The 24,724-nt window shown below is 34.9% G+C and overlaps 1 protein-coding gene across 1 annotated transcript in view; it reads right to left on the reverse strand.

Moving 5' to 3' along the window:
• Positions 1–387: 387 nt before the first annotated feature.
• Positions 388–24,724, reverse strand: part of LOC114092604 (rho GTPase-activating protein 29-like) — a 56,729-nt gene continuing 32,392 nt past the window's right edge. Inside the window, 11 exon segments of the mRNA XM_071618615.1 lie at positions 388–1,253; positions 3,709–3,817; positions 3,948–4,159; positions 4,162–4,274; positions 5,640–5,872; positions 9,959–10,096; positions 10,364–10,552; positions 10,687–10,829; positions 12,204–12,302; positions 14,237–14,376; positions 14,910–15,067. Of these exon segments, the coding sequence (XP_071474716.1) occupies positions 388–1,253; positions 3,709–3,817; positions 3,948–4,159; positions 4,162–4,274; positions 5,640–5,872; positions 9,959–10,096; positions 10,364–10,552; positions 10,687–10,829; positions 12,204–12,302; positions 14,237–14,376; positions 14,910–15,067 (2,400 nt within the window).

Genomic DNA, 24,724 nt, shown 5'->3' on the forward strand with positions numbered 1-24,724 from the left:
TTGCATTCAGAAACATTTTATAAATAAGCACTTAGTTTTGCTCCAAAATAAAGCCAATTTTCCCCTCCTGCACCTATTTGTTGAGAACTCTATTATACATTAGGGATGCATTTAAATGGATCACTTTATGGGGAAAATCATTTGAAATTTTAAAATTATGACACTTATTTTATGCACAACTTCAAAACCACAGAATTTAAGGACAATTTCAGTGAGGCACTACCATTCTATTCTATATGACTAGCAAACACCATACAAGAACAAAAGGCAAAATACACACTTTGGCAAGCCTATACAAAAGGGGTCCTGTCAAAACATTCTTTCATAAAACAAACACAATACCACAAAACAAAAACAACAAAATAACAAAAACTGAATTTTACAACCCTACACAAATTGTGGGATTTCATCATCAAGGTATTCAAACTGTTGCATTCGTTTTAGCCTGGGTCTCTGGCATGTTGGATTCACATCAGGCAGGACGTGTTCTTCAGAGTTCTCTTTAGGCTTACCACCTGGCTGCAAAGGACAAGCTGATGTGCTGTCTGCGTCTGGAACTGGTTTCTCCACTTGACTCAGGGGAGTATGAGCTGTGCTAGGAGGCGTGGATGCTGAGGGCGAAGCTGGTCTTTCCTCAGTCCCTCTGACGTTGCTGGGGGTATGTGGTTTGTAAAATGTTGTCCAGTGTAGGGGCTGTAGTGTTCTGGGAAGAGTGAGAGGGCAAGAATCGGAGGACCCTCTCTCTGACACCTCTCTTGCTGATCTGGCTGGCGTGTTGGGCTGTGTGGCACCGCTGGAATGGTCACCACTGATCCTGATGCTCATTGTCACTTTTTCCTGGAGTGCACTTGGCATAATCACTGCAGTCTTGGCAGTTAAGTTGTTTTGTTCACGTTGTTGTCCTCGAGTTTTGTGTGGAATCTGCTGATCAAAGACATTAAATTTGGAACATAGAGTAGTAAGGGTATCTTTTCTATTAAGTTCTTCAAAGGTAGGATTATTGCAAAACTTGTCTGAATTGACATTTCCCACATTTCTGCTGTTTTTCTCAGTAGGAAGGCTTGAAAGAAGTACTACATCTTCAGGCAAATTTATAGGCCTAATCTCGATCCTTGGTGTGTGCCTCTGCATATTGTTTGTTGCCACATCAGATTTCAGAATAAGTGGCTTAGTGGTTCCACAAATATCATCCATCTTTTGAAATGATGATTCAAGATCTTTGTTATCTGAAAAAAGAAAGATTTTTTTTTTAACTTGGTTAATAAGGGAGTGTGGTTAGTTATAAATGGGTACTCTCTCAAAACAACACAGACTTATATATTTTTTCCAGCATGATATTCTCAGTCATCTATACAGAAGAATTAAAAATTCATAAGCATTAAAGGTAAATTTTGAATTAAAGCATTACTTTTTAAAATTTAAATAAAAAATTTTGTAAATTTAGATAAACACAAAATTTACCTAAATCAATACAATAAATAGCCACAAAGCACATCACAGACTGGTTAAATAAAACCAAACAAAAAACACTTTCCTACGTAACTTGTTTTAATATATTATCCATGAATGAAGGTTTTCTGGGTTAAGACTATCCTGATTTCAACAGGCAGACACTGGTAACCTCAGAACACTAAAACTATTTTATATCCAACCAAAGGCATGTCCTGAATCCCAAGAACTTCGCCTGTCACTTCATCTGCTTTCCAGCTACATTCTGTCCATACTGAGGACACACACCAGAGAGGACGTGGATGCTCTCCCAGCTGATCAACTAATACATGGAAACATTGGTCAAATTAAGGTTGAAGAGTTGTCAAAATTGCCATTCTGCTACTGGTACTGGTGACTCCAGATTTACTTCCTTCTCTTTCTCCTCTAGTCTGGTCCCAAGATCCCTGTTTTCTTGCTTAGAACCCTAGCTCCTCACACTCTGTCTTTGCTGCTTTACCCCTTTGCTGGAAAGGTGCAGCCCTCCATCCAGGATCTTCCTCTCCCTGCTAAGAAACATAAGACAACTGTGCACCTTGGCTGGTCAAATGGCTTTGCCACTGGCCCTGTTCATAGCCCACTGCCCTTGTCCCTGCCACCTGGTCCTTCTCCCACATCCTTGGGCAGTGGTTTGCAGAAAGGTGCACACCAGCATCACTTGCAGGTCATCATCTCATCTGATGAGGCTGCTGGCCTCTCTTCCTTGGTTCCCATGCAGTGCTCCTATGATTTGCTGTCCTATGCCCTTCTCTACATTATAGAACACCCTATAAATATGAGCTAGCCATTGTGGTTGGATGGTAAAAACCAGAGCATTTTTACTGTCCTGCAGAACTTCTAGCATGATGAAGACTGCAGGCTCTGCAGCCTGGTGTCTGGATGGTGGCTCAGTTTCTGTTCCAGTTCTGCCCTGGCCAAGTCCATTGCACTAATCCTACCTGCCTTCCTCTGTCAAGAAAGATCCCTATATGGAGCTATGCTATCATGTGGTCTTTTTTTTTAAATATATATTTTTTTGGTTGTAGTTGGACACAATACCTTTATTTTGTTTTCATGTGATGCTGAGGATCGAACCCAGGGCCTTGCACATGCTAGGCAAGCACTCTACTGCTGAGCCACCACCCCAACCCATATCATGTGGTCTTAAATGATCTAATAAGGAAAAGGCTTAGAATTACCTGGTATGTAATAAAAACTTAAAAATATTTAAAAAATATTTATTGTTATTACTATGCCAAACTGGGAATCCAATTTCATTGGACAGTGAAACAAGTTTAGATTTAGAAATAAGACAGAACTAAGTTCAAATCCTGAATGAACAATAATTTAGGCACATGACCCTTGACATAATTAACGTTCCTCAGACTGTTAGTTATGGCTTAAATGAGGCTAATGTTCATAGCACAGAACTGCAAATAGGATCACATCAGATAAATGGAATCAGTGTGTCCAGTACTACTTTTAGCAGGTAGGTAATTGACTCCCTTTGTTTTCAGACTTTCTCAGGCTACACTCATTGATATTTAATTTTATACAAATTTAACATATGTGGCTATATTAAAAAAAGTTGGAATTAAGCTCTACTAAAGCAGTAACAAATGGAAGGTTTTCAACTGCCTTAATAGAAACCACTCACTGAAATAAAATTATCAGAGAAAAACAATGAATTAAAAGAATCACAGCCAAGGAAAAAGAAGACATGAATGCTTAATGTATTAGGTAGCCCATGGGTAAAAGTATGTCAAAAAACTTTAGGAGTCTCTTTTTTTGAATTTGAGAAGTCCAGTGTATTTCTGCCTTAACTTTTTTTTTTAAATATTTATTTAGTTGTAGACGAACACACGGTATCTTTATTTCATTTTATGTGGTGCTGAGGATAGAATCTGGTGCCTTACACATGTAAGGCAAGTGCTTTATTTCTGAACTACAGCCCCAGCCCTCTACCTTGACTTTAATTGATGAGAAGAAGTAAAAATGAAAACAAATTTCAGAAGGAGAACAAAAAAACATTTATGAATTCCAAGATATCTTTTTACAAAAAAGAAACAAAAAATGATATTCATTTATATTACATTCATTAACTTTCTCAATGGCTAGCAAAGTTAACTAATAAAACTTTAAAATTTGAACTTCCCTCAACTTCATTCACCTTGGATTTTAATTGTGGCTTATATGTTTGTATATTTTCAAACTTTACAAATATTTTACATGACCACTCACCAATAAGACATGCATCACATTTTTCCAATGTATTTTGCTTGCATTCTGATTCCTCAAATGATGTAGCTGATTTAAAATTTTCACTTTCACCATTTGCAGTGTGGCTATCCTATTGATGCAAGAGAATATTTAAACTAAAAAAACAAAACACACCTCAAAATAAATAGTTCAAAGAGTGTTGACTTATTAACACAAACATCACAAAGTTCTAATGCAATTCTATAATGGTTGAAACTCACTTCCTTTGAAGAAAAATATAGTGACTTCATGGAACGTTGTATCTCTCTTTCTTTTGGTGATATCATAAGTTTTGAAGGACAGCTTTGATTAAGCTGAGGTGCAACAACATCTGTATTACATGTAACATCTTGTAGCTGAAGGGACCCATTGAAGATCTCCTGTGAGTGAGTTATGAGGAACTCTACTAATCGTGTCTTATTTACATATTCAACAAGGTGGCGTTGGTGATGGGAACACCTGTGGGCCTTTGCTTCATGAGACAGGGTGCAAATATCACCCCCAAGTCTCTGGAGGTCATCTTGTTTTCTTCAGCATGGTCTACTACTCTGAAAAGAAGAACACACAAAGCTGTATGAGATTTGCCTATTAGAGGTCCTTAATGGTAGTTTACTATGAATTGAGAAAGGTAGAGGAAGCATGGGCTACAGAAGTCTACAGAAAGTTTGTCAAAGGTCAAGTTTGGTGGGTCTAGGTAAAGAATACATTTGTTTGATTACAATATTTACCACACACCAAACTGAGTTTCAGAGTAGTACATTAGTATAAAATTCACAGAAGTAGAAGGAATTACGACGTTTTAGCAGCAGAAGGAAAAAGAATACCCCTAAAAATTGCTCCTTCTTTGTATATGGTATGTACTTCTAGGTCCTTATATTGGAAACTGAAACATCACTGTCAATTTCTCTCTCACTGCCCACAGTTAGTTTTCTTTTTTAAAAAAAAATATTTAGTTGTAGAGATACAATATCTTTATTTATTTATTTATTTACTTTGATGCAGTGTTGAATATCAAACCCAGTGTCTCCCACATGCTAGACAAGCATTCTACCACTGAGCCACATTCCCAGCCCCCCACTAGCTAGTTTTCTAGTCTAGATGATTCTCTCTCCTGAACATTTCTTTGTTCTACTGCCACTCTTGATGTTCTGGCTTTATTTCAAGCACTCAAGGCTTTTTATTTCTATGACTCTTCAAAGAGATCTGAATTGTAGAAGGCATCTCCACCAACCCATTTTTCATATTGCTGTCAGAAAGATCTATCAGGCAAATCTGAGCATGTGAAATTCTGGACTCCAAGTTCTTTAGTGGGTACAGAAACAATATGGTCAACTCATCGACTGTAGGTAGGATTTTCTTATCAGGCCTGTAGATAGGGTAGCACAGTTCCTGCTTGCTATATTATAGTCTAACAAAATTATATTTTCCAAATGTAAAATGCTTTCTTGTGTCTCCATGTCTGTTACTATCTGCCCAGTAAGCTCTTCTGCACATTCTCTACCAAATCCCAATCAGTTCTTAAAATCTGACTCAAGGGCTTGCCTCCTCTGCTTTACCCTAACCCCAAACTTCCTCTGCATGTCTGCATGCTGTGCACAGCTACTAGAAAAAGGATGATGCTGTTTTGTGGTTATGTAAAGGTCTGTCCCCCATGATGATAATAAGCCCAGAAACAGCAGAAACCCTGTATTTCCATCCTGGTTTGCCCAGCTAGAGCCTGACACATAGGAGGCATCTGAGGGAACAGTGTTGGCTGCATGAACATATATTCAATGTCTCCCTTTTCCAACACAGAATAAAAACATTATAAAATTGAAACAATCATTTAAAAACAATACCACAACAATACAAATATACTTAATACTACTGCACTGTACAATTAAAAATGGTTAAGATGGTATAAAAATTCTTACTGCTTAAGATGTATGATAAGGTAATGAAGACTGTTAAAATTTGCTGTTGGCAATTGTCCTAGAAGGTCCTTGCTTTTTAGAAGAATTCGGCTTATTTCTAAACACATATTTGGGTATTTTTTGTCATTGGGATTATCCTTGTTGGTTTCTTGTTCTTCATTAGCATGTTGGATCTCTTTTGCAAGGTTCATAAATTCCTTGTACAATTGGAATAAAATCAATGGTTCTGGGAGCTAAAGAAATAAAATTACATTAAAATATCTTCTACTTTTTTGTTGAAGTCAACTATTAGTGAGAGTTACTCAAATGATTAAGCACGTTCCTTTAGATTAACAAAATTTAAAGTCAAAATATATTTATTTATTTTGCAGTACTGGGGATTGAACCTAGGACCTCAAGCATGCTAGGCAAGCACTTTACTATTGAGCTTCATCTCTGCCCATAAAACTATGTTTGCTAGAGATATGACTTATATAGCAAATCAAAATCTTCATCATAAATTGTATTTATGTTAAAACAAGTTAACAGATAATCAGTTAAACTCTAAACTTTAAATGAAGTTTAAACTTTAAGCTTCATGATGAGCTTTTAAAATTCTTGTCTATATCTTCAATATATTATATTCACATCTGTCCCCCAAATGGCATGATCTCCAGTTGTTTTATTGAAACAAACCTAGGATAATGTACAAAACAAATAAAATGAATTAGAAAAGGCACAGATTTTATTAGTAAAAAATATCAAAATGCTACAGGGCTCATGTTTTCATTGGGTCAGAATGAAGATCAGCACTAGATAATATGACCTATAAAAACATGCTTTCAACATCTTTCTAATCAAATTTTAAAACAGCCTGATTTTCCATGAGTAGATTAAAAGAAAAAGTTCCTCTAACAAATGTCCACTGCCATAATGAATTTCAATGTCTCTACTGATCTGTGATAGAAAATTCAGTGTACCTTTGGCTACCTGCTGGTCCTATATTATCTGTGGAAAGTTAGGATGTTGCCCTGTGATCAGTTTCTATCTTCACCACTTTGGGATCTGAAGCAAATCACTTAATCTCTTGGAGCTTTAGGTCAATGAGTCAAATAAAGGTTACTTTCTAACACTATTGCAAGAATTGAGCACAGTATCCCACATGAAAGTCTTGGACATACAAAATTCCTAAAGCAGAATGCAAGTTTATAGTACCGGACCCCATTAATCTCCTCTCCTTGAATATCTAAAAGAGATGAAGAATGACACATTATAAGACTTATAGTTATTCAAAGGTATAAACTTCTATTTCTCATTTGAAGGGTCTGTAAAATGTGATTACAGAGTTATCAATAGTTTTCTGGGCTAACATTATAGATCCAGCAATTTATACTTAATTTCTTTTCCTCCTGTAACCCCACTAATATACAGTAAGCCCATAAGGACTAGGAAAATAGAGAAAACAAAAAGCAATATTCACAAGTAGAAGAACAGATGAACAAATCCTAACTCAGCAGTTCCAAGAAAGCTGAACCCTTGTCACTCAACATAATTTTCAGAATCCTAAAGGGACTTGGACAATCAGTACCAGGTCCTATGATCTTGGGGTAGGGTGCAGGTGGGCCATTGGAGACAGGTGGGCCTGTCTTCACTCCATGTTCTTGAGCAACTTCTTCCCTAAAAATCTGGAAATGTTTTCTCTGGGCAATGTGATACAGAGGCTCTCTGAATGGGGGCAATGCCAAACATAAGAAACAGAGAGGTGGCTGTCTGAAAATGGGGATTTGTTGGCTGTATGCACACTGAATGCACAGATCCTGCAGTCATTGTTCCCATGCTAGCTCCTATAGTATTGGTACCATATCTCTAGGCAGGAAAACCCCTTTCCAGAGGGGATTAAATAAACCAGTCCAAGAGCAGGGAACTAGAAACATGTAAAAAGGCATATCCTAAATGGTCCACCTAGAACATTTTATAGGAAAGTTCAAAGTTTTTAAAAAGTCTTAATGTGTTCAAGAGCTTCCAAAGAAATTTCACTCAAATCAAGAGTGAGTCAGATTCTACACATTCTAGACACCATGAAAGACAAAAATCAAAATGAGTAGAGAAAGAACTAACTGAAGGTCTAAAATTATGCTATCAATATGCTGGCCACTAGTTATATTTGGTGAAAGAGTACTGGAGATGCAACTGATCTAAATTGAGATGTGTTCTAAAGGAAAAATAGATACCAGATTTCAAGGACTAAGAGCTCAAATATAAATAAATAAAGAAATAAATAAACTATCTCATAATTAAAAAATACTAATTAGATATTCAAAATGTTAAATAAAATATTAAAATTAACTTCACCTATTTTTTAAAAAAATTTATGTGGCTATAGTAAATCTAATATATGAGGGTCAATCGTATTTCTACAGAGGGTTAGAAGCTAAGTAAAGAAAAGAACCCTTACAAGGAAAATCTGTGAATATCCACTGGAAAATAGCATGATATAATCATTTAAAAAATGTTATCAAAGGAATAGAAAATCAGAATTCTTGAAAATTAAAATAAGATCTCTGGAATGAAGTAATGTACATTAGTCAAAAAGATAAAGTTGAGGAAATGTCTTAGAAAGTTATTGAAGAAAAAAAGAATAATAATAGAGGAAAGGTAAGGTAAGGGAACTAGCTTCAACCAAAAAGTACAAAAGACAGAGGAGGGAGGAAATGGGCAATAAAAATCAAGAAAAGTTCTAGGAACTAAAGCACTGACTACTGACAGAGCTCATGGAGTGGCCATAATAGTGGATGAAAATATGTCCACATCAATATACAATATTGTAAAATCTTAGGATGATGGAGGTCAGAGGAAGATTCTATTTGCTTTTAGAGACAAAACAATAGGCACATAAAGAGTTAGGAATGAAATAAGGAGGATTCACATTTTAAGAGAACAAAAACACCCATACCTTCATAATTCAGAGGAAAAAGAATTTCCAGCCTATAATACTAAAACTTCCATACTATTACACTACTCCATATCTATTAAGAGAGTAGAAAAGACATTTATGGATGAACACGTTTTCAAATATTCAATCCTACACTTCACTTTGCTTAAGGACAGACATAACAAAAACAGAATAACCCCAAAACAAGGAAAACAGGAGAGGTGTTCCATCACAAAAGAGAGGAGAGGAGAGTAATCTCAGGATGACAGTTAATAACCAAATTAAAAGGGATCTGTAAGAGAGCAAAAGAACTCCAGAGAAGGACAGATTAAGGATTATCAGCACTATTCTCTCTGTCATTATCTCTTCATTTTCACCCAAGGATAGAAGACCAGCTGGGTCTGACCTAAATCTCTTTGTACTTGGCTCACAACAATGTGTTGATTAAGTTCCTGTAACTCCTCTGTAAGCGGCTGCCTAAAGCCAGCAAGGTCACTTAATTCATTCCACAGATGTGTGTGTTTGTTCTGTGTGTGTGTGTGTGTGTGTGTGTGTGTGTGTGTGTGTGTGTGTTTGACTTACTCCTGCAAACTGCAGGTATAATAGTGAGCACAGAAAATGACAATATAGGACAGCCCACTCCCTGACCATATTCCTGCTGGATTTCTAGTACCTACTTTATGGGAAGAGTTATGCTTGATGCCCCAAACATGATGAACTTCATGGCCTTGCCTACTGACCTCCCCAAATAGCTACTTTGAAACATCACTGAAGGCAAAGCTACACTATGATCTAGATACTGTTCTACTTACTCAATATTCCTAACAGTGTGAACACTGACTTGTACTTAATAGTTACGTTTATGCTTTTAAGTCAGTATTATAAAACTTAAAGAAACAAAAACTTAATAAGTATTATTTATTCTTTTATGTTTAGGAAAATGTTTATCCCTTTTACATGATTAGGAGGACCTCCAAAGGTGGAGCTGGGAGGCTGCAACATGGAAGAGGTACCTGGAAGATTTGTACAAGGGATAGTAATATTCTATCTTCTTAAGCAGGGTGATGGGAAATAAATTTTATTTTATTATTATTATTATTATTCTTTAAACTGTATGTATATTTTATATACATTTTATGATCTGTACATCAATAATGAGAAAAACGTTAACATGGGAGGATCAGTGGAGTGGAGTTGGGGGAAGAAGGTAGGAAGAAGAGGGACTGAAGAAGAGTGAGTCAGATTCCACACATATATGAAATTGTCAGGATGAATCTAGCTACTATGTATATATATAATGCTCTAATAAAAAAAAGACATCGACAGTCAGTGCCAATGAAAACATATGAAATATAAAACATATTTTTGCTCTTTTTATTTGATGGTAGGTTTAGAATAAAAACTTTACCTGTTGAAGGTATAATTTTAAGACGTCACAAATGTTATTTGGATGAAATTCTGAAAGGTCTACCAAATGCATTCCATTCTCCAAAGCTTGAAACAGTTTTTTAGTTTTTGCTTTGTTTCCAATATCACGATAAATTCCCTTGAATAGAAAAAAAAATTATGCAAAATTCTACTTTACTACAAAGGACTAAATGTAGACATCTAAACATATTTGCTGTATCTACTTCAATTTTTATTAGTATTTTAGATGAAAAGTTAAAGTCAAATCAATTAACATTTTCCAAATAAATGTGAATAAATTTAGTTATTACAAACCGAGAGTACTGATTTTCTTAAAGTCTCCTTTTCATTAAAAGAAATCACACAGGCATTTATATTTTTAGAATTTTAAGAGTTAACAATATACCTGTAAACACAAGGCTCTCTTTTCAATCTCTGAGACACATATTTTGAGTATAAAAGGAATGCCATCTGGCTCCTTTTTTGCAACTTGTGTGAATTTTACTCCAAATAAGTATATTTTTCCCACAAGTTTCTGATGACCACAAATGATGACTAAGTTTTCCAAACACTGTTGATGACAAACAAGGAGACACTACAAGAAAATGACAGTTTAAAACTGATTAACTCATCTTAAAACTATTCACAACTAAGCAAACAACAGGCATACTAATAACAACAAAAATGAGTTACACATAAGGGGCTAATGTGATTCCAAAAATATCTTACCTCTTCACATTCAACACCTTGGAATACATTTACAATGCCTTCACAATCTCTGCATTCTGTGGGGAATCTCAATTTTCGGAACTTGTGAGTGATAGCTGCTTTTGACATCAATGGTTTCTTAAATGTTTCAAGGGAACTGGGTCCTTACAACAAAAATGTTATTGTATAGGAGGGTAAATTGACCAAAAAACAAAACAAAACAAAAACCAAACCTATATATCTATATCTATATCTATATATATATCATGATATTGTACTTGAAATAATTTTTAGACTTTGAGATTATTCATATATTACAAAAAGCTATTATTTTGAGTTTCTAACTTGAAAAAAGTATCCAATTTATAGATCTCTTTTATAAAACACATACTTTTATTCAACATTTTATCCATGAGTAAAAATCACCATCAAGCCCATAAAATAATTGGAAGATACTATGGCATAATGTTTTCTGAATCAGCAAATTTAAGCCAAGCACAATGGTGTATGCCTGTGATCCTAGCAACTTAGGAGGCTGAGGCAGGAGAATCACAAGTTTGAGGCCCACCTCAGCAACTTTAGTGAGACACTGTCTTGAAATAAAAAATGAAAAAGGCCAAGGATGGCATCTCAGTGATAGAGTGCCCCAGAGTTCAATCCCTAGTCCCAGGGGAAAAAATAATATTTATACTTGTATTAATATGCTCTTCACAGAGTTGGGAAGTATGTTCATAGGTGGAATATGAATGCTACAAATGCTTCAATGAAGAACAGCAACATGAGGTGAGTATGTTAGAAGTATTTACATTAAGGATAGATCTCTTCTTAATTCACTATAAAATTATAGGTAATACTAGCTAGTTATATTTTAATATTATATCAATATTCCACTAATTTGGGAAGTTATGCCAAGACAGGCATCTGCAGGTATCAAATGTACAAAATTATTTTGTATGAGTCTAATTTGAGTCATTAAGGTAACTGACTTGAATATCCTTCAGCACCCAAAACATTCCTTATTCTGAAGAAGTACACTGAATCTGCTCTTCCTGCTTGATTTCTTATACTCTTTCTTTAGAAGGAGATTTCTCAGACTTTCTCAGGCATGCTCCCTTTTAACAGTAAGTCATTGGATTTATGAAAGAAGACCATACCTAGCCTGCTATTTTAATACCATGCCAATACATTTTAGATCTACTAATTTTGTTGCTTTTTTTTTTTTTTTAATTTTTGGTGGTGCTGGGAACTGAACCTACTGAACTATGACCTTGTGCATGATAAGCAAATACTCTACCACTAAGCTATTATCCCTAACCCTGCTACTTATTTTTCTATTTGTGATTTAAATAACTGATTATTATGTTGTCAACTAATACTTGAACATAATTATTGGGATATATTTAAGTTACTGTGTGGCGCTTTTGTTTAGTACACAGCAAAGTAATGATTCTTTAAAGACACTATTTTTCTAACATCATGAGGTGCTACAACTTCAACCAATTTAATGGGTTTTCATTCAAGTGAATACAATACAATACCAGCTTCTGAAGGGGAAGGTGGCCCTCTTTCATCTAAATCATCTGCAGAAGACATGGTTCCACTGGATGGAGTTTGTGGAACTTTTTGATGAAAGTCTCCTAAAAGAAAATTGTTGCTACCATTACCTGGCTATTCATGATAAAATATTACAAATAGGGGGCTGGGACTGTGGCTCAGCGGTAGCACACTTGCCTTGCATGGGTGAGGCATTGGGTTCAATTCTCAGTACCACGTATAAATAAATAAAATAAAGATCTATCAACAACTAAGAGAAAAAGTATTAAAAAAGAATATTACAAATAGGAAATGACAATATTTTTGGAATTATACAAGTCATACTATTTTATTAGCTTCACTGGAAAATTTTGCTTGCTTTTTTATCTTTTTTAAAAAATATTTTATTAGTTGTTGATGGACCTTTATTTTTTTTTTTTCAGGTTTCTAGGGTTATAAAAAATAATTTATTTATTTTTTATTTTTTATTGTTGGCTGTTCAAAACATTACATAGTTCTTGATATATCATGTTTCACACTTTGATTCAAGTGGGTTATGAGCTCCCATTTTTACCCCATATACAGATTGCAGAATCACATCAGTTACACATCCATTGATTTACATATTGCCATACTAGTGTCTGTTGTGTTCTGCTGCCTTTCCTATCCTCTACTATCCCCCCTCCCCTCCCCTCCCCTCCCCTCTTCTCTCTCTGCCCCCTCTACTGACATTCATTTGTCCCCCTTGTATTATTTTTCCCTTTCCCCTCACTTCCTCTTGTATGTACTTTTGTATAACCCTGAGGGTCTCCTTCTATTTCCATGCAATTTCCCTTCTCTCTCCCTTTCCCTCCCACCTCTCATCCCTGTTTAATGTTAATCTTCTTCTCATGCTCTTCGACCCTACTCTGTTCTTAGTTACTCTCCTTATATCAAAGAAGACATTTGGCATTTGTTTTTTAGGGATTGGCTAGCTTCACTTAGCATAATCTGCTCTAATGCCATCCATTTCCCTGTAAATTCTATGATTTTGGATGGACCTTTATTTATTTATATGTGGTGCTGAGAATTGAGCCCAGTGCCTCATACATGCTAGGCAAGCGCTTTACCACTGAGCCACAACCTCAGCCCCTCCATTCTTATATTCTAGATAACAGGGAGTTCTGATGTTCATTCATTCCTGGGAAAAAAAGGAATTTAACTAAATCCATCTGACTTTTCCAAATAAATTTAAAATTAGGTCATATATTCCTATGAGAACTTACTGCCAACTTCTGATAGAAAGTATTAGAGGTTGTAAGCCTCACAAAGATAGGTAGTATCTGATATTCATGTTCTATATCTAATATCTGACAGTGGCTAGCAAAATAGTAAAGTTGTCATTAAATGTTTCCTAAGTTACAAATAAATGTATATAATCTAAGGCCTTCTAAAGTATACAAAAATCATTTGAACCCAATAATCCAATAGTAAAATTAAATTATGTTATTAGTAATTCAGGAGATAGGAGCCAGGAACAACAACCTAGGGATCTCTAGCCAGGAACTGAAACCACAAGTTCAAACTATGTCAAAGGACACTGCTGTGTATATATCAAAGCTGGTTTGGAAGCAGACTGACTAGCAGAGATTTACTCTGATGAAATTATAAACAGGTCTACAACTGAGTAAAAAATTCACCTTAACTCAAAATACTTAAAAAAAAAAAAAGGCCTTGGAATTTGATGAAGTCAAACCCTATAACATCCCCCAAGGGTCTAGGAGGAAGGCAGACAGCCAGAAAGGACTATAGCAGTCTTTGGTGGAAGAATGTGGAAGCAAGACTCTCTTGGGTTTAAATGTGACCTTCTCCTGCTAGCTATAAAACCTATGGTGAATTGTTCCAATTATGGACTTTAAGGCAGGCATGGTGGTTATAATTGGGACTAGGTCTCATACATAAAGCCTGATTTTCTAATTCCAGAGCTCTAGTTCATTTAATGATAAAATGAGCAATCTGTTCCTTCATAAACCTGTATTCTCTTCAGAGTGAAAAGTACCTGTTACGTCTGCATTCTTAGAGCATCTGTCCTCTTCTGTTTCATTACAATTGTCAGGAAGGTGCAAAACATCCTCTAAAGCATCAGCAGGGCCACATCTAGGCTTCTGGGAACTATTTGTTAATGGTTTATTTACATTCCTAAGAAAAAGCAAATAAAGCTCAGCACTAACAATATCTACTTTATACCACAGTCAGAAAAATTTGTTCATTTAATAAATGTACAGTAATTAACTGAATATTATGAACAAATTATTACATGGTTCAGCTTCTTAAAGGAGATATGGGTAAAACTTATTTTCACAGTTGAAACATGAACAGGAATAGCAATGGTATAGTTAGTAATTCACTTTACGGTTAAACTTTTCCAACATCACCTCAGTGGAAAATGTAGGTTAAATTTTGTGGACATTCAAAATGTGTATGTTTGTCCTTTGCCATTCCCAAAAGATTTTTATGTCTCACAGAACTGAAGTCTGTCAAAACGGAAAGCTTTACTCTCAAGTGAGTTACATCTATTCACTAAATGGACTAAGAAATGACAAAATAATACAAAAAAATCCAGAAATTTATAAAGCTAATTCTATGAATGTTAGAAAAGATACCTCTTTATAACAATCAGGAACTTAGGAAATGTCTTATATCTAGAAATCCATGTATATAGTAATTCTTACCCATCAACTTTTTCTTCTTCAGTTGAATTTGTAGCCTTCACAGATTCACTATATTCTTGGCCTGGATCATAAAGTTTGGCGCTATCACAGAGAGACTGTAAACTGTTTGCAAGGGAGGCAGCCTGCAAGTGCTGCATCTGGAAAAGGTTAACTGTTACCTATAGTCACCGATACAAAAGGCAGAAACAACTCATTATATACAGAATGCATTATAAATAAATGTAATTGATTTCAATGAATGCACCAATATAAAGGGCATAAAAGTAAAACAGCACTGAATACCTCTGTACACATGGTATACTGCCTAATATTACGAAAGATAAAGATTGTAAATAAAAAAGCAGTTTTAATCTAATATCTAGGAATGATCATTTCCTGCAAAACGGTCTTAAACTGTAAAGTGTAAAAGATACAACCTACTCCCCTGATGGTTCACAATCTGAGGATCCACAGCTCTGTACCCTGCTGGTTTGACCACACTGCTTACACTTACTTATATGACCGTGATCAAGTTATTGATAACCAGTGATTTGAAGAAAATTGACATTCGAATGAATCACCGGAGAGACCTTGTTCAAATGCAAAGTGTGGATTGAAACCCAAGATCCTGCATTCCTTACAGGCTCCCAAAGAAATGGCAATATGACTGTTTCAAAGACCTCATTTTTAGAGAAAAGGTTTTCTAGAATTTTGTTTCTGCATCAGTTAAAAAGGAGGTAAAAACAATTATATTTTACCCAATCTGACTACATGTGAATTAAATAACTTAATGTAGACAAATAGCTCAATACACTGGTATGTAAATACTTAATCTTAAATATCATCAACTATAGTTTGAGGTGAAGAAGATGTGTCAAAGGTAAATGGTTAACCTAAATGACTTACAAGGTAATTTCAAATCCTTGGATTTTATAATCCTATTCAATTATTTTATATTTCTGTAAGCTACAACATTAATTAATTAAAATTTGGTAAATTAATGAAACATAATTTTAAATACCCAAACATTTTAAATGTTTCTTATTCAGATGCAGTAATCTTACTATCCCTGGGCTACACTGAATTTGCTCAAAAACCCTGGGCAGAATGCACAAATCAGCTAAGAACTCCAAAAAGAAAATGGTAGTGGATAGAATGTAGCAAATAAATTACAATTCAACATATATTTTCCTTGCTCCCACCCCATCACATTTCCAGCCCATGCTTGGCCCCTATGCAAAAACAGTTTGAGATCCAGAAGTATACACAGGATATGGATAGAAAGAACTCCAAGAGAGATCCTCTCCAGTCTAAGAAACAAACAAACAAAAAACACATGGAATAGGAGATGTGACTAAAAGAGCAGGTGATAATCCTGGTTTCTTTGGTGGATTTGTTTCCTTTCCTGCCAGATGAATTGTGCTCCAAGGAGTGAGTGGATATGAAATTCCTCTTGTTTTCCTTTATTCTCCCCTTATTTAATGACTGAGAATTGATGCCTCTGGCTCCCTGGAGGACAGCAGAGTAGGCAGGTACATTTTAGTTTCCCAGTCAGAAGACTAGGAAGGGAGGCACACAGGAGCTGGAGAGAGAATCTAACTACATCAAATTCTGTTAAACTTAAAAAAAGAAAAAAGAATAAAAAAAGAAATGAATGTTCAATACAGGTTATAAACAGGATGAAAAGTCACAGAATGTATGCTGAAAATAGTTCAGATATCATCTAATGTTACTTGTCACACAAAGAACCAGGAAAATCTCGAAAGTTTCATCAACTCACAAGTGAAAAGACAGTGTACAGATATCAACACAGATGGTGCAATTATCAGATAAAAACTCTAAAGCAGCTATGATAACATGTTCAAGAAGTGAGGACAATCAATCTTGATACATGAACAGACAGAAGTCTTAGAAGAGAAATAGAAGATTCAAAAAAGAAACAAAAGGGAATTTTCCGATTACAAAATTTACTAAAGGATTGAATAGGAAAACGGAGTCAGTGAACCTGAAGACAAATCCATAGGACAATAAAGTTGCCCCTCAATTTATGATATACTTACTTCCTGATAAACTCACCCTAAGTTGAAGATGTATTTAAAACCCATTGTAAAGTTGAACAGGGTTAAGGCTGAGTCACAGTAAGTTGGGGACTGTAAAAACAATTAAAGGTAAAAAGATTGGGGGGGAAAAACAGGATCATTCAAACCTGTCAGAGCACTTGAGTCACCTGAGTTTAAGAGAAGAGAAAGAAAGTGCTACAAATGAAAATATTTGAAAACAAAACAAAACAACAACTAAAACCTTGTCGATATTTGCAAGGGTCAAACGTGTAGATTCAAGAAATTCAGTGAATCCAAAACAGGAAAAAGTCAGCAAACTCCATGCACAGATATATCTTAGCCAAACTGCTGAAAAGCAAACACAAAGAAGATCTAACCTTGGAAGTAGCCAAAGAAAAGCAACGTAAACCATATAAGGAACAATGATGCAAATGACTATGGATTTCTTCTAAGAAACCATGGAGGCCAGAGGCAGTGAAACAACATTTTTAAAGTGGTGGGGGAAGAAAAACAACAACCGAATTGTGTATTTAAAACTCAATGTACATTGTGTATAAATGCCACATTTTTTTAATCCATTCGTCTATTGAAGGGCATCTGGGTTGGTTCCACAGTCTTGCTATTGTGAATTGAGCTGCTATGAACATCGATGTAGCAGTGTCCCTGTAGCATGCTCTTTTTAGGTCTTTAGGGAATAGACCAAGAAGGGGAATAGCTGGGTCAAATGGTGGCTCCATTCCCAGCTTTCCAAGACATCTCCATACTGCTTTCCAAATTGGCTGCACCAATTTGCAGTCCCACCAGCAATGTACAAGTGTACCCTTTTCCCCACATCCTCGCCAGCACTTGTTGTTGTTTGACTTCATAATGGCTGCCAATCTTACTGGAGTGAGATGGTATCTTAGGGTGGTTTTGATTTGCATTTCTCTGACTGCTAGAGATGGTGAGCATTTTTTCATGTACTTGTTGATTGATTGTATGTCCTCCTCTGAGAAGTGTCTGTTCAGGTCCTTGGCCCATTTGTTGATTGGGTTGTTAGTTATCTTATTGTCTAATTTTTGGAGTTCTTTGTATACTCTGGATATTAGGGCTCTGTCTGAAGTGTGAGGAGTAAAGATTTGTTCCCAGGATGTAGGCTCTCTATTTACCTCTCTTATTGTTTCTTTAGCTGAGAAAAAACTTTTTAGTTTGAGTAAGTCCCATTTGTTGATTCTAGTTATTAACTTTTGTGCTATGGGTGTCCTATTGAGGAATTTGGAGCCCGACCCCACAGTATGTAGATCGTAGCCAACTTTTTCTTCTATCAGACGGCGTGTCTCTGATTATGCTGAGTGAAGCTAGCCAATCCCTAAAAAACAAATGCCAAATGTCTTCTTTGATATAAGGAGAGTAACTAAGAACAGAGTAGGGACGAAGAGCATGAGAAGAAGATTAACATTAAACAGAGATGAGAGGTGGGAGGGAAAGGGAGAGAAAAAGGAAATTGCATGGAAATGGAAGGAGACCCTCAGGGTTATACAAAAGAACATACAAGAGGAAATGAGGGGAGAGGGAAAAATAATACAAGGGGGAGAAATGAAGGTCAGTAGAGGGGGTAGAGAGAGAAGAGGGGTGGGGAGGGGAGGGGAGGGGGGATAGTAGAGGATAGGAAATGTAGCAGAATACAACAGACACTAGTATGGCAATATGTAAATCAATGGATGTGTAATTGATGTGATTCTGCAATCTGTATATGGGCTAAAAATGGGAGTTCATAACCCACTTGAAGAAAAGTGTGAAAGATGATATATCAAGAACTATGTAATGTTTTGAACAACCAACAATAAAAAAAAAAAAAAAAAAAAAAAAAAAAAAAAAAAAAACTCAATGTACAGTGAAAATGTTCTTTAGAATTAAGGACAACATGAAGGTATTCTTAGATAAAGGGTAATTTGAAAAATTGTGACCAGCAGACTGGCTATAAAAAGAAATGGTAAAGGAAGTTCTGTTTACAGAAGAAAAATGTTACCAGAGGGAAGATGGAACTGCAGGAATGAAAGGAAAATAAACAGAAATGGAAAATATATGGGCAAATATCATATATTACTTTCCTTCTCTATAATACATATGACTTTTAAGCAAAAATTTTAAGAGGGCCTGGTGAGGTCTCTCATGTATGAACACATATCAATCACAATCCTCAGTGGTTAAGGGGACTTGTATAGTAGCTAGGTTTCCACATTTACTTCAAGTGGTACAATATTAGTTCTCTGTGAACTGTGAAATATTAAATACACTTATGCTTCAGTATCCATTAGGGATGGTTTTAGGATACCCCTCAGATACCCAAATCTCAGATACTCAAGCCCCTTATATAAAACGGCACAGTATTTGTACAATAATCGATGCATACTCTCCCAAATACTTTAAATAAGATTCATAGATTACTTATAGTGTGTGATATGATGCAAACGCCATGTAAATTGTTGTTATACTATATTGTTTGGAGAATGATAGAAAGAAAATCTGTACACGTTCTATAGTACAGATGTGATGTGTTTTTTGTTGAATTCATGGATGTGGAATCCATGCGTGGAGGATCAACTGTATACACACACAAGCACACACACAAATACTGCAATTACTAGTATAACCAACTAAAATACATATGTGTACAATGAGATATAATATAAAAATCTAATATTTAAATTAAATAGACCAAATGTAGATGAGCATTTTAAATTAAAATATAATTCTGATAATAGATTAAATTAAATATATAATAGACAAAATGTAATTCCAGAAAATTATCAATTCAACCAAAAGAAGACAGTAAAAGGGAAGCAGATAAAGGAAATATAAGGTACGAACAGGAAAGAAATAAAATGGACCTACATATGAACATATATGCTACTTATATTCTATATAAGAAACTTGCTTTAAATACAATGATAAAGTTAAAAATAAAAAGAATGGAAGAAGAAGATATACCATGTTCAAAAGAAAATTGAAATAACTATCAATATTATATAAATTAGACTAAGCAAGGACTTTTACCAGGATAAATGGAGACATTTCATAAAGATAAAAGGACTGATTTATCAATATCATATAACAATTGTTAATGTGGAAGTAACTAACAACATAGCTCAAAATACATAAAAACTGAAGGAACTAAAAATACACAATATGATTGTGTCTGCAAACTCTTAGTAACTGATGAACATTTTTAAAAGTAACCAAGAATATATAAGAAATAAATTTCACTACAAACTAAGAGGAACTGACACTCATGAAACACTCCAGTAAACAATAGAATGCACATTTTTTCAAGTACACACATGGAATATTCATTATTAATCTTTTCAAAGAAACACCTTTTAGTTTCACTGATTTTTCTTTTCCTTTTTCAGTTTTATTGATTTTTCCGCTTTTTATTCTTTTGTTTGTTCTTGACTCAATCTTGAGTCATAAAACAAACCAAAACAAATTTAAAAGAACTGAAATCATACAAAGTATTTCTTCCACCATAATGAAATTAAACTGGAAATAATCAGTATCTAGAAAAATAATCTTCAAGTACTTGGAAAATTAAACAACAAACTTTACATTACCCCTATCTCAAAAATGAAGTCTTAAGGGAAAATAGAAAGTATTTTAAACTAAAAAAAATGAAATTATATTTCAAAACTTGTGAGATTTTTGAGTTAAACAATGATATAGGGAAATTTAAAGCGTTAAATATTTTTACTAGAAAAGCAGGAAGGTTTCAATAAACAATGTAACCTCCTATCTTTAAGAAACTTAAAACAAAAAGCAAACATGAAATAAAGAATAAAAAGCAGAAATCAATAAAACTGAAAAAAGAAAAATCAATGCAAATAATAATTATGCTTGAAAGCGATTTTTTGAAAATATAAATAAAATTTATAAACTTGGAGCCAGTTTGATCCGAGAGAAAACCTGCCAGTGCAAAGGAGGGGAGATAAGGAGTGGATATAAATGATCTACATCAGAAACAAAAGAGGAGAGATCACTACAACCTACACACATATCAAGAGGATGAGGAAACACTACAGACAACCCTAGCACCTAAGTTCAGCAATTTAAGATGATAGGCCTGGGGCTGGGATTGTAGCTCAGCAGTAGAGTGCTCGCCTAGCACTTGTAAGGCTCTGGGTTCGATCCTCAGCACCACATAAAAATAAATAAATAAAATAAAGGCATTGAGTCCAGCTACACCTAAAAAAAAAAAATTGAAAAAAAGAAGATGATAAGCCCAATTCCATATAAGTCACAGACTACCAAAATTTATCTAAGAAAAATTATTAACTTGCATAGGATTTTATCAACAGAAGTTGAATATGTAGTAAAAAATCTTGCTAAAAAGAAAATCCCAAGCCCAGATACTTTCACCAGGGAATGCTACCAAACATCTAAACAGGAAATAACACATATTTAATATGTGAAAATAGAAAACAGAATAGGAGGGAACACTTCCCAATTCATTTTATGAAATGGGAATTACCCTAAACTAAAACCAAATGAAAAAGGAAAACAATGCACCTCAGAAAGAAGATTAATCTCAAGGACAAAACAAACAAAACAAATTACCCAAATGATAAATAGGCTAAGAAACTGAAAAGACACCTCACAGAAGAAATATAATTGATCAACAAATGTATGAAAAAATGTTCAACATCTCTAGCAATTAGAGAAATGTAAATCAAAACTACTCTAAAATGTTATCTCACTCTGGGCAGAATGGCAATTATGAAGAATACAAGCAACAATGTGGGCTAGTATTGTGGTTCAGTGGTAGAATGCTTGTCTCACATATATGAGGCAGTGGGTTCGATCCTCATCCCCACATAAATAAATAAAATGAATAAAATAAAAGTATTGTGTCCATATACAACTAAAAAAAAAGAATACAAGCAACAATAAATGTTGATGAGGATGTGGGAAAAAGGTACACATACACTTGGGTGAAGTAGTATGGAGATTCCTCAGAAAATGTGGAATGAAACCACCATTTGACCCAATTATCCCACTCCTCAGTTTGTACCCAAAGGACTTAAAATCAGCATACTACAGTGACACAGTCACACCCATGTTTATACCAGCTCAACTCACAATAGCTAAACTATGGAACCAACCCAGGTATCCTTTAACAGATGAATGGATAAAGAAACTGCAGTATATAATACACAATGGAATATTACTCAGTCTTTTAAATAAGAATGAAATGATGGCATTTGCTGGTAAGTGGATGGAGCTAGAAAATATCATGCTAAGTGAAATAAACCAATCCCCAAAAAACAAAGGCCAAATGTCTTCTCTGATATGTAATGCTAATTCACAATAAAAGGAGGGAGCTAGGGAAGAATAGAATTACTTTAGATTAGGTAGAGGGGATTGAAGGGAGGGGAGGGGATATGGGGTTAGAAAGAACAGCAGAATGAATTGGACATTATTACCCTTTGTGCATATATGATTATACGACTGGTGTGATTCTACATCAGGTAGAACCAGAAGAATGAGAAGCTATATCCATTTATATATAATGTGTCAAAATGTATTCTATGGTCTTGTATAACTAATTAGAACAAATTTTCAAAAAAGAAAAAAATATAGCAATATCTTTTACTATCTTTTAATATAACAAGATATTAGCAAACTGAATCTACCTATATATAAGAGGAACAAACAAGAGGAGCTAATCCCAGAATGCAAGGCCTGATCAACACTCCAATAACAATTGAATTTACCACATTAATGGGCTAGAGAAGACAGACCACATGATTACATCAAATAATATAGAAAATATTTTATACATTCCAACATTTATTCATGATAAAACTCTCAGCAAACTAGCAAAAAGAGAAATTCATTGATCAGATTGAAGGGTATCTTCAAATATTTATAGATATCACCATATTTAATGTTGAAAGATCTAAATATTTTTCCCCCTGATGGAGAATAAGACAAGGATGTGATCTCTTACCTCTCTTACTTGACAGTGGGACCCCATTCAACAGGGAGCCCCATCTAGTGCAATAAGAAAAAAAAATAAAAGAAATACACACAGGATGGGGCTGGGGATGTGGCTCAAGCGGTAGCGCGCTCGCCTGACATGCGTGCGGCCTGGGTTCGATCCTCAGCACCACATACAAAACAAAGATGTTGTGTCCACTGAAAACTAAAAAATAAATTCTCTCTCTCTCTCTCTCTCAAAAAAAAAAAAAAAAAGAAAAGAAAAGAAAGAAATACACACAGGAAAGGGAAATATAAAAACTGTTCTTATTTGCAGGTAATGTGACTTTCTATGTAGAAAACCCCAAGAATCGGGCTGGGGATATGGCTCAAGCAGTGGCGCGCTCTCCTGGCATGCGTGCGGCCTGGGTTCGATTCTCAGCACCACATACAAACAAAGATGTTGTGTCCGCCGATAACTAAAAAATAAATATCAAAAATTCTCTCTCTCTCTCTCTCTTAAAAAAAAAAAAAACCCAAGAATCTACACAAGCTCCTAAAACATGTGAATTTACCTAGGTTGTAAGGAATAAGAGCAATATAAAGAAATTAACTGTATTTCCAAATATTATTAAACAACTGGAACTTGAAAGTGTATCACATACATAGATTTAAATTTAACAAAACCTGGGCTGGGATTGTGGCTCAGCGGTAGAGCGCTCCCCTAGCACGGGCGGGGACCTGGGTTCGATCCTCAGCATCACATAAAAATAAAGGCATTGTGTTGTGTCCATCTACACATAAAAAATAAATATTTTTAAAAAATTTAACAAAACCTGAAAGAGATTTATATGTTGAAAACTACAAAATGCTGGTTTAAAAAAATCAATAACCTAAATAAATGGAAAAATATATAATGTTCATGGATTTAAAAAGATGCTACATCTATAATCAATTCTCTATAATATCATCTAACAATTAATACAACCTCAATAAAAATGTTAGTAAGATTTTTCTGTAGATAAACATAACTGGATTCTAACATTTTAATGGAAAATTAAAGGATTTTAAACATAAACAATTCTGCAAAAAGAATAAAAGTGGAAGACTCAAATTACCTAGTTTTAAAACTTGATATAAAGCAACTGAATCAAGATATTGGGGTTTTCTCAAAAGGATAAACAAATATTCCATTTGTTAATGCAATAAAATGGAGAATCCAGAAACAAATATAAACAAATGTGGTCCAGTGATTTTTAAAAATAGATGCAAGGCATTTTGAAGAAAATGGCACAGTGTTTTCAACCAATGGTATCAGAACAAGTGGACATCTATATTAACCGTGTCTTTTATTTTCTGTATTACATGATATTTTGATGTCTTAAAAAACACAAAACAATGCTAGCCAGGGAGAGACTGCCCCTTCTTGGGCTAGATAACTCTTAAAATAGCCCAGGGCTCAGCTGGGATCACATACTTCACATCAAACCAAGGAGTCCCAAATCTATAACCCTAGTCGACTCCCAAACTCTTACCTCAAGCCAACGATTTCCTCTGACCCTCTATCAACCCAAGGTCAGGTACCAAGCAACTAGAGATCATCCCTGTGTCCCGAAGCCCACTGGAATTATTCAAACTAGCCAGTTCTAAACTGTTACTTTGCTCATTTTGCCTCTCCTGAGGAAACCCCAATAAAGACGCTAACTCAACTTTCCTTTCACTCCTGCATCTGCCTGCCAAACTTGCTATGATAAGTCCCGTACTCTTCAGAAAATGTAAGCAATAAATTCTTCTAGGAATGGCATTGACCTCTCTTGTATT

This window comes from Marmota flaviventris, chromosome 10 (assembly GCF_047511675.1).
Source record: "Marmota flaviventris isolate mMarFla1 chromosome 10, mMarFla1.hap1, whole genome shotgun sequence".
Taxonomy (NCBI): domain Eukaryota; kingdom Metazoa; phylum Chordata; class Mammalia; order Rodentia; family Sciuridae; genus Marmota; species Marmota flaviventris.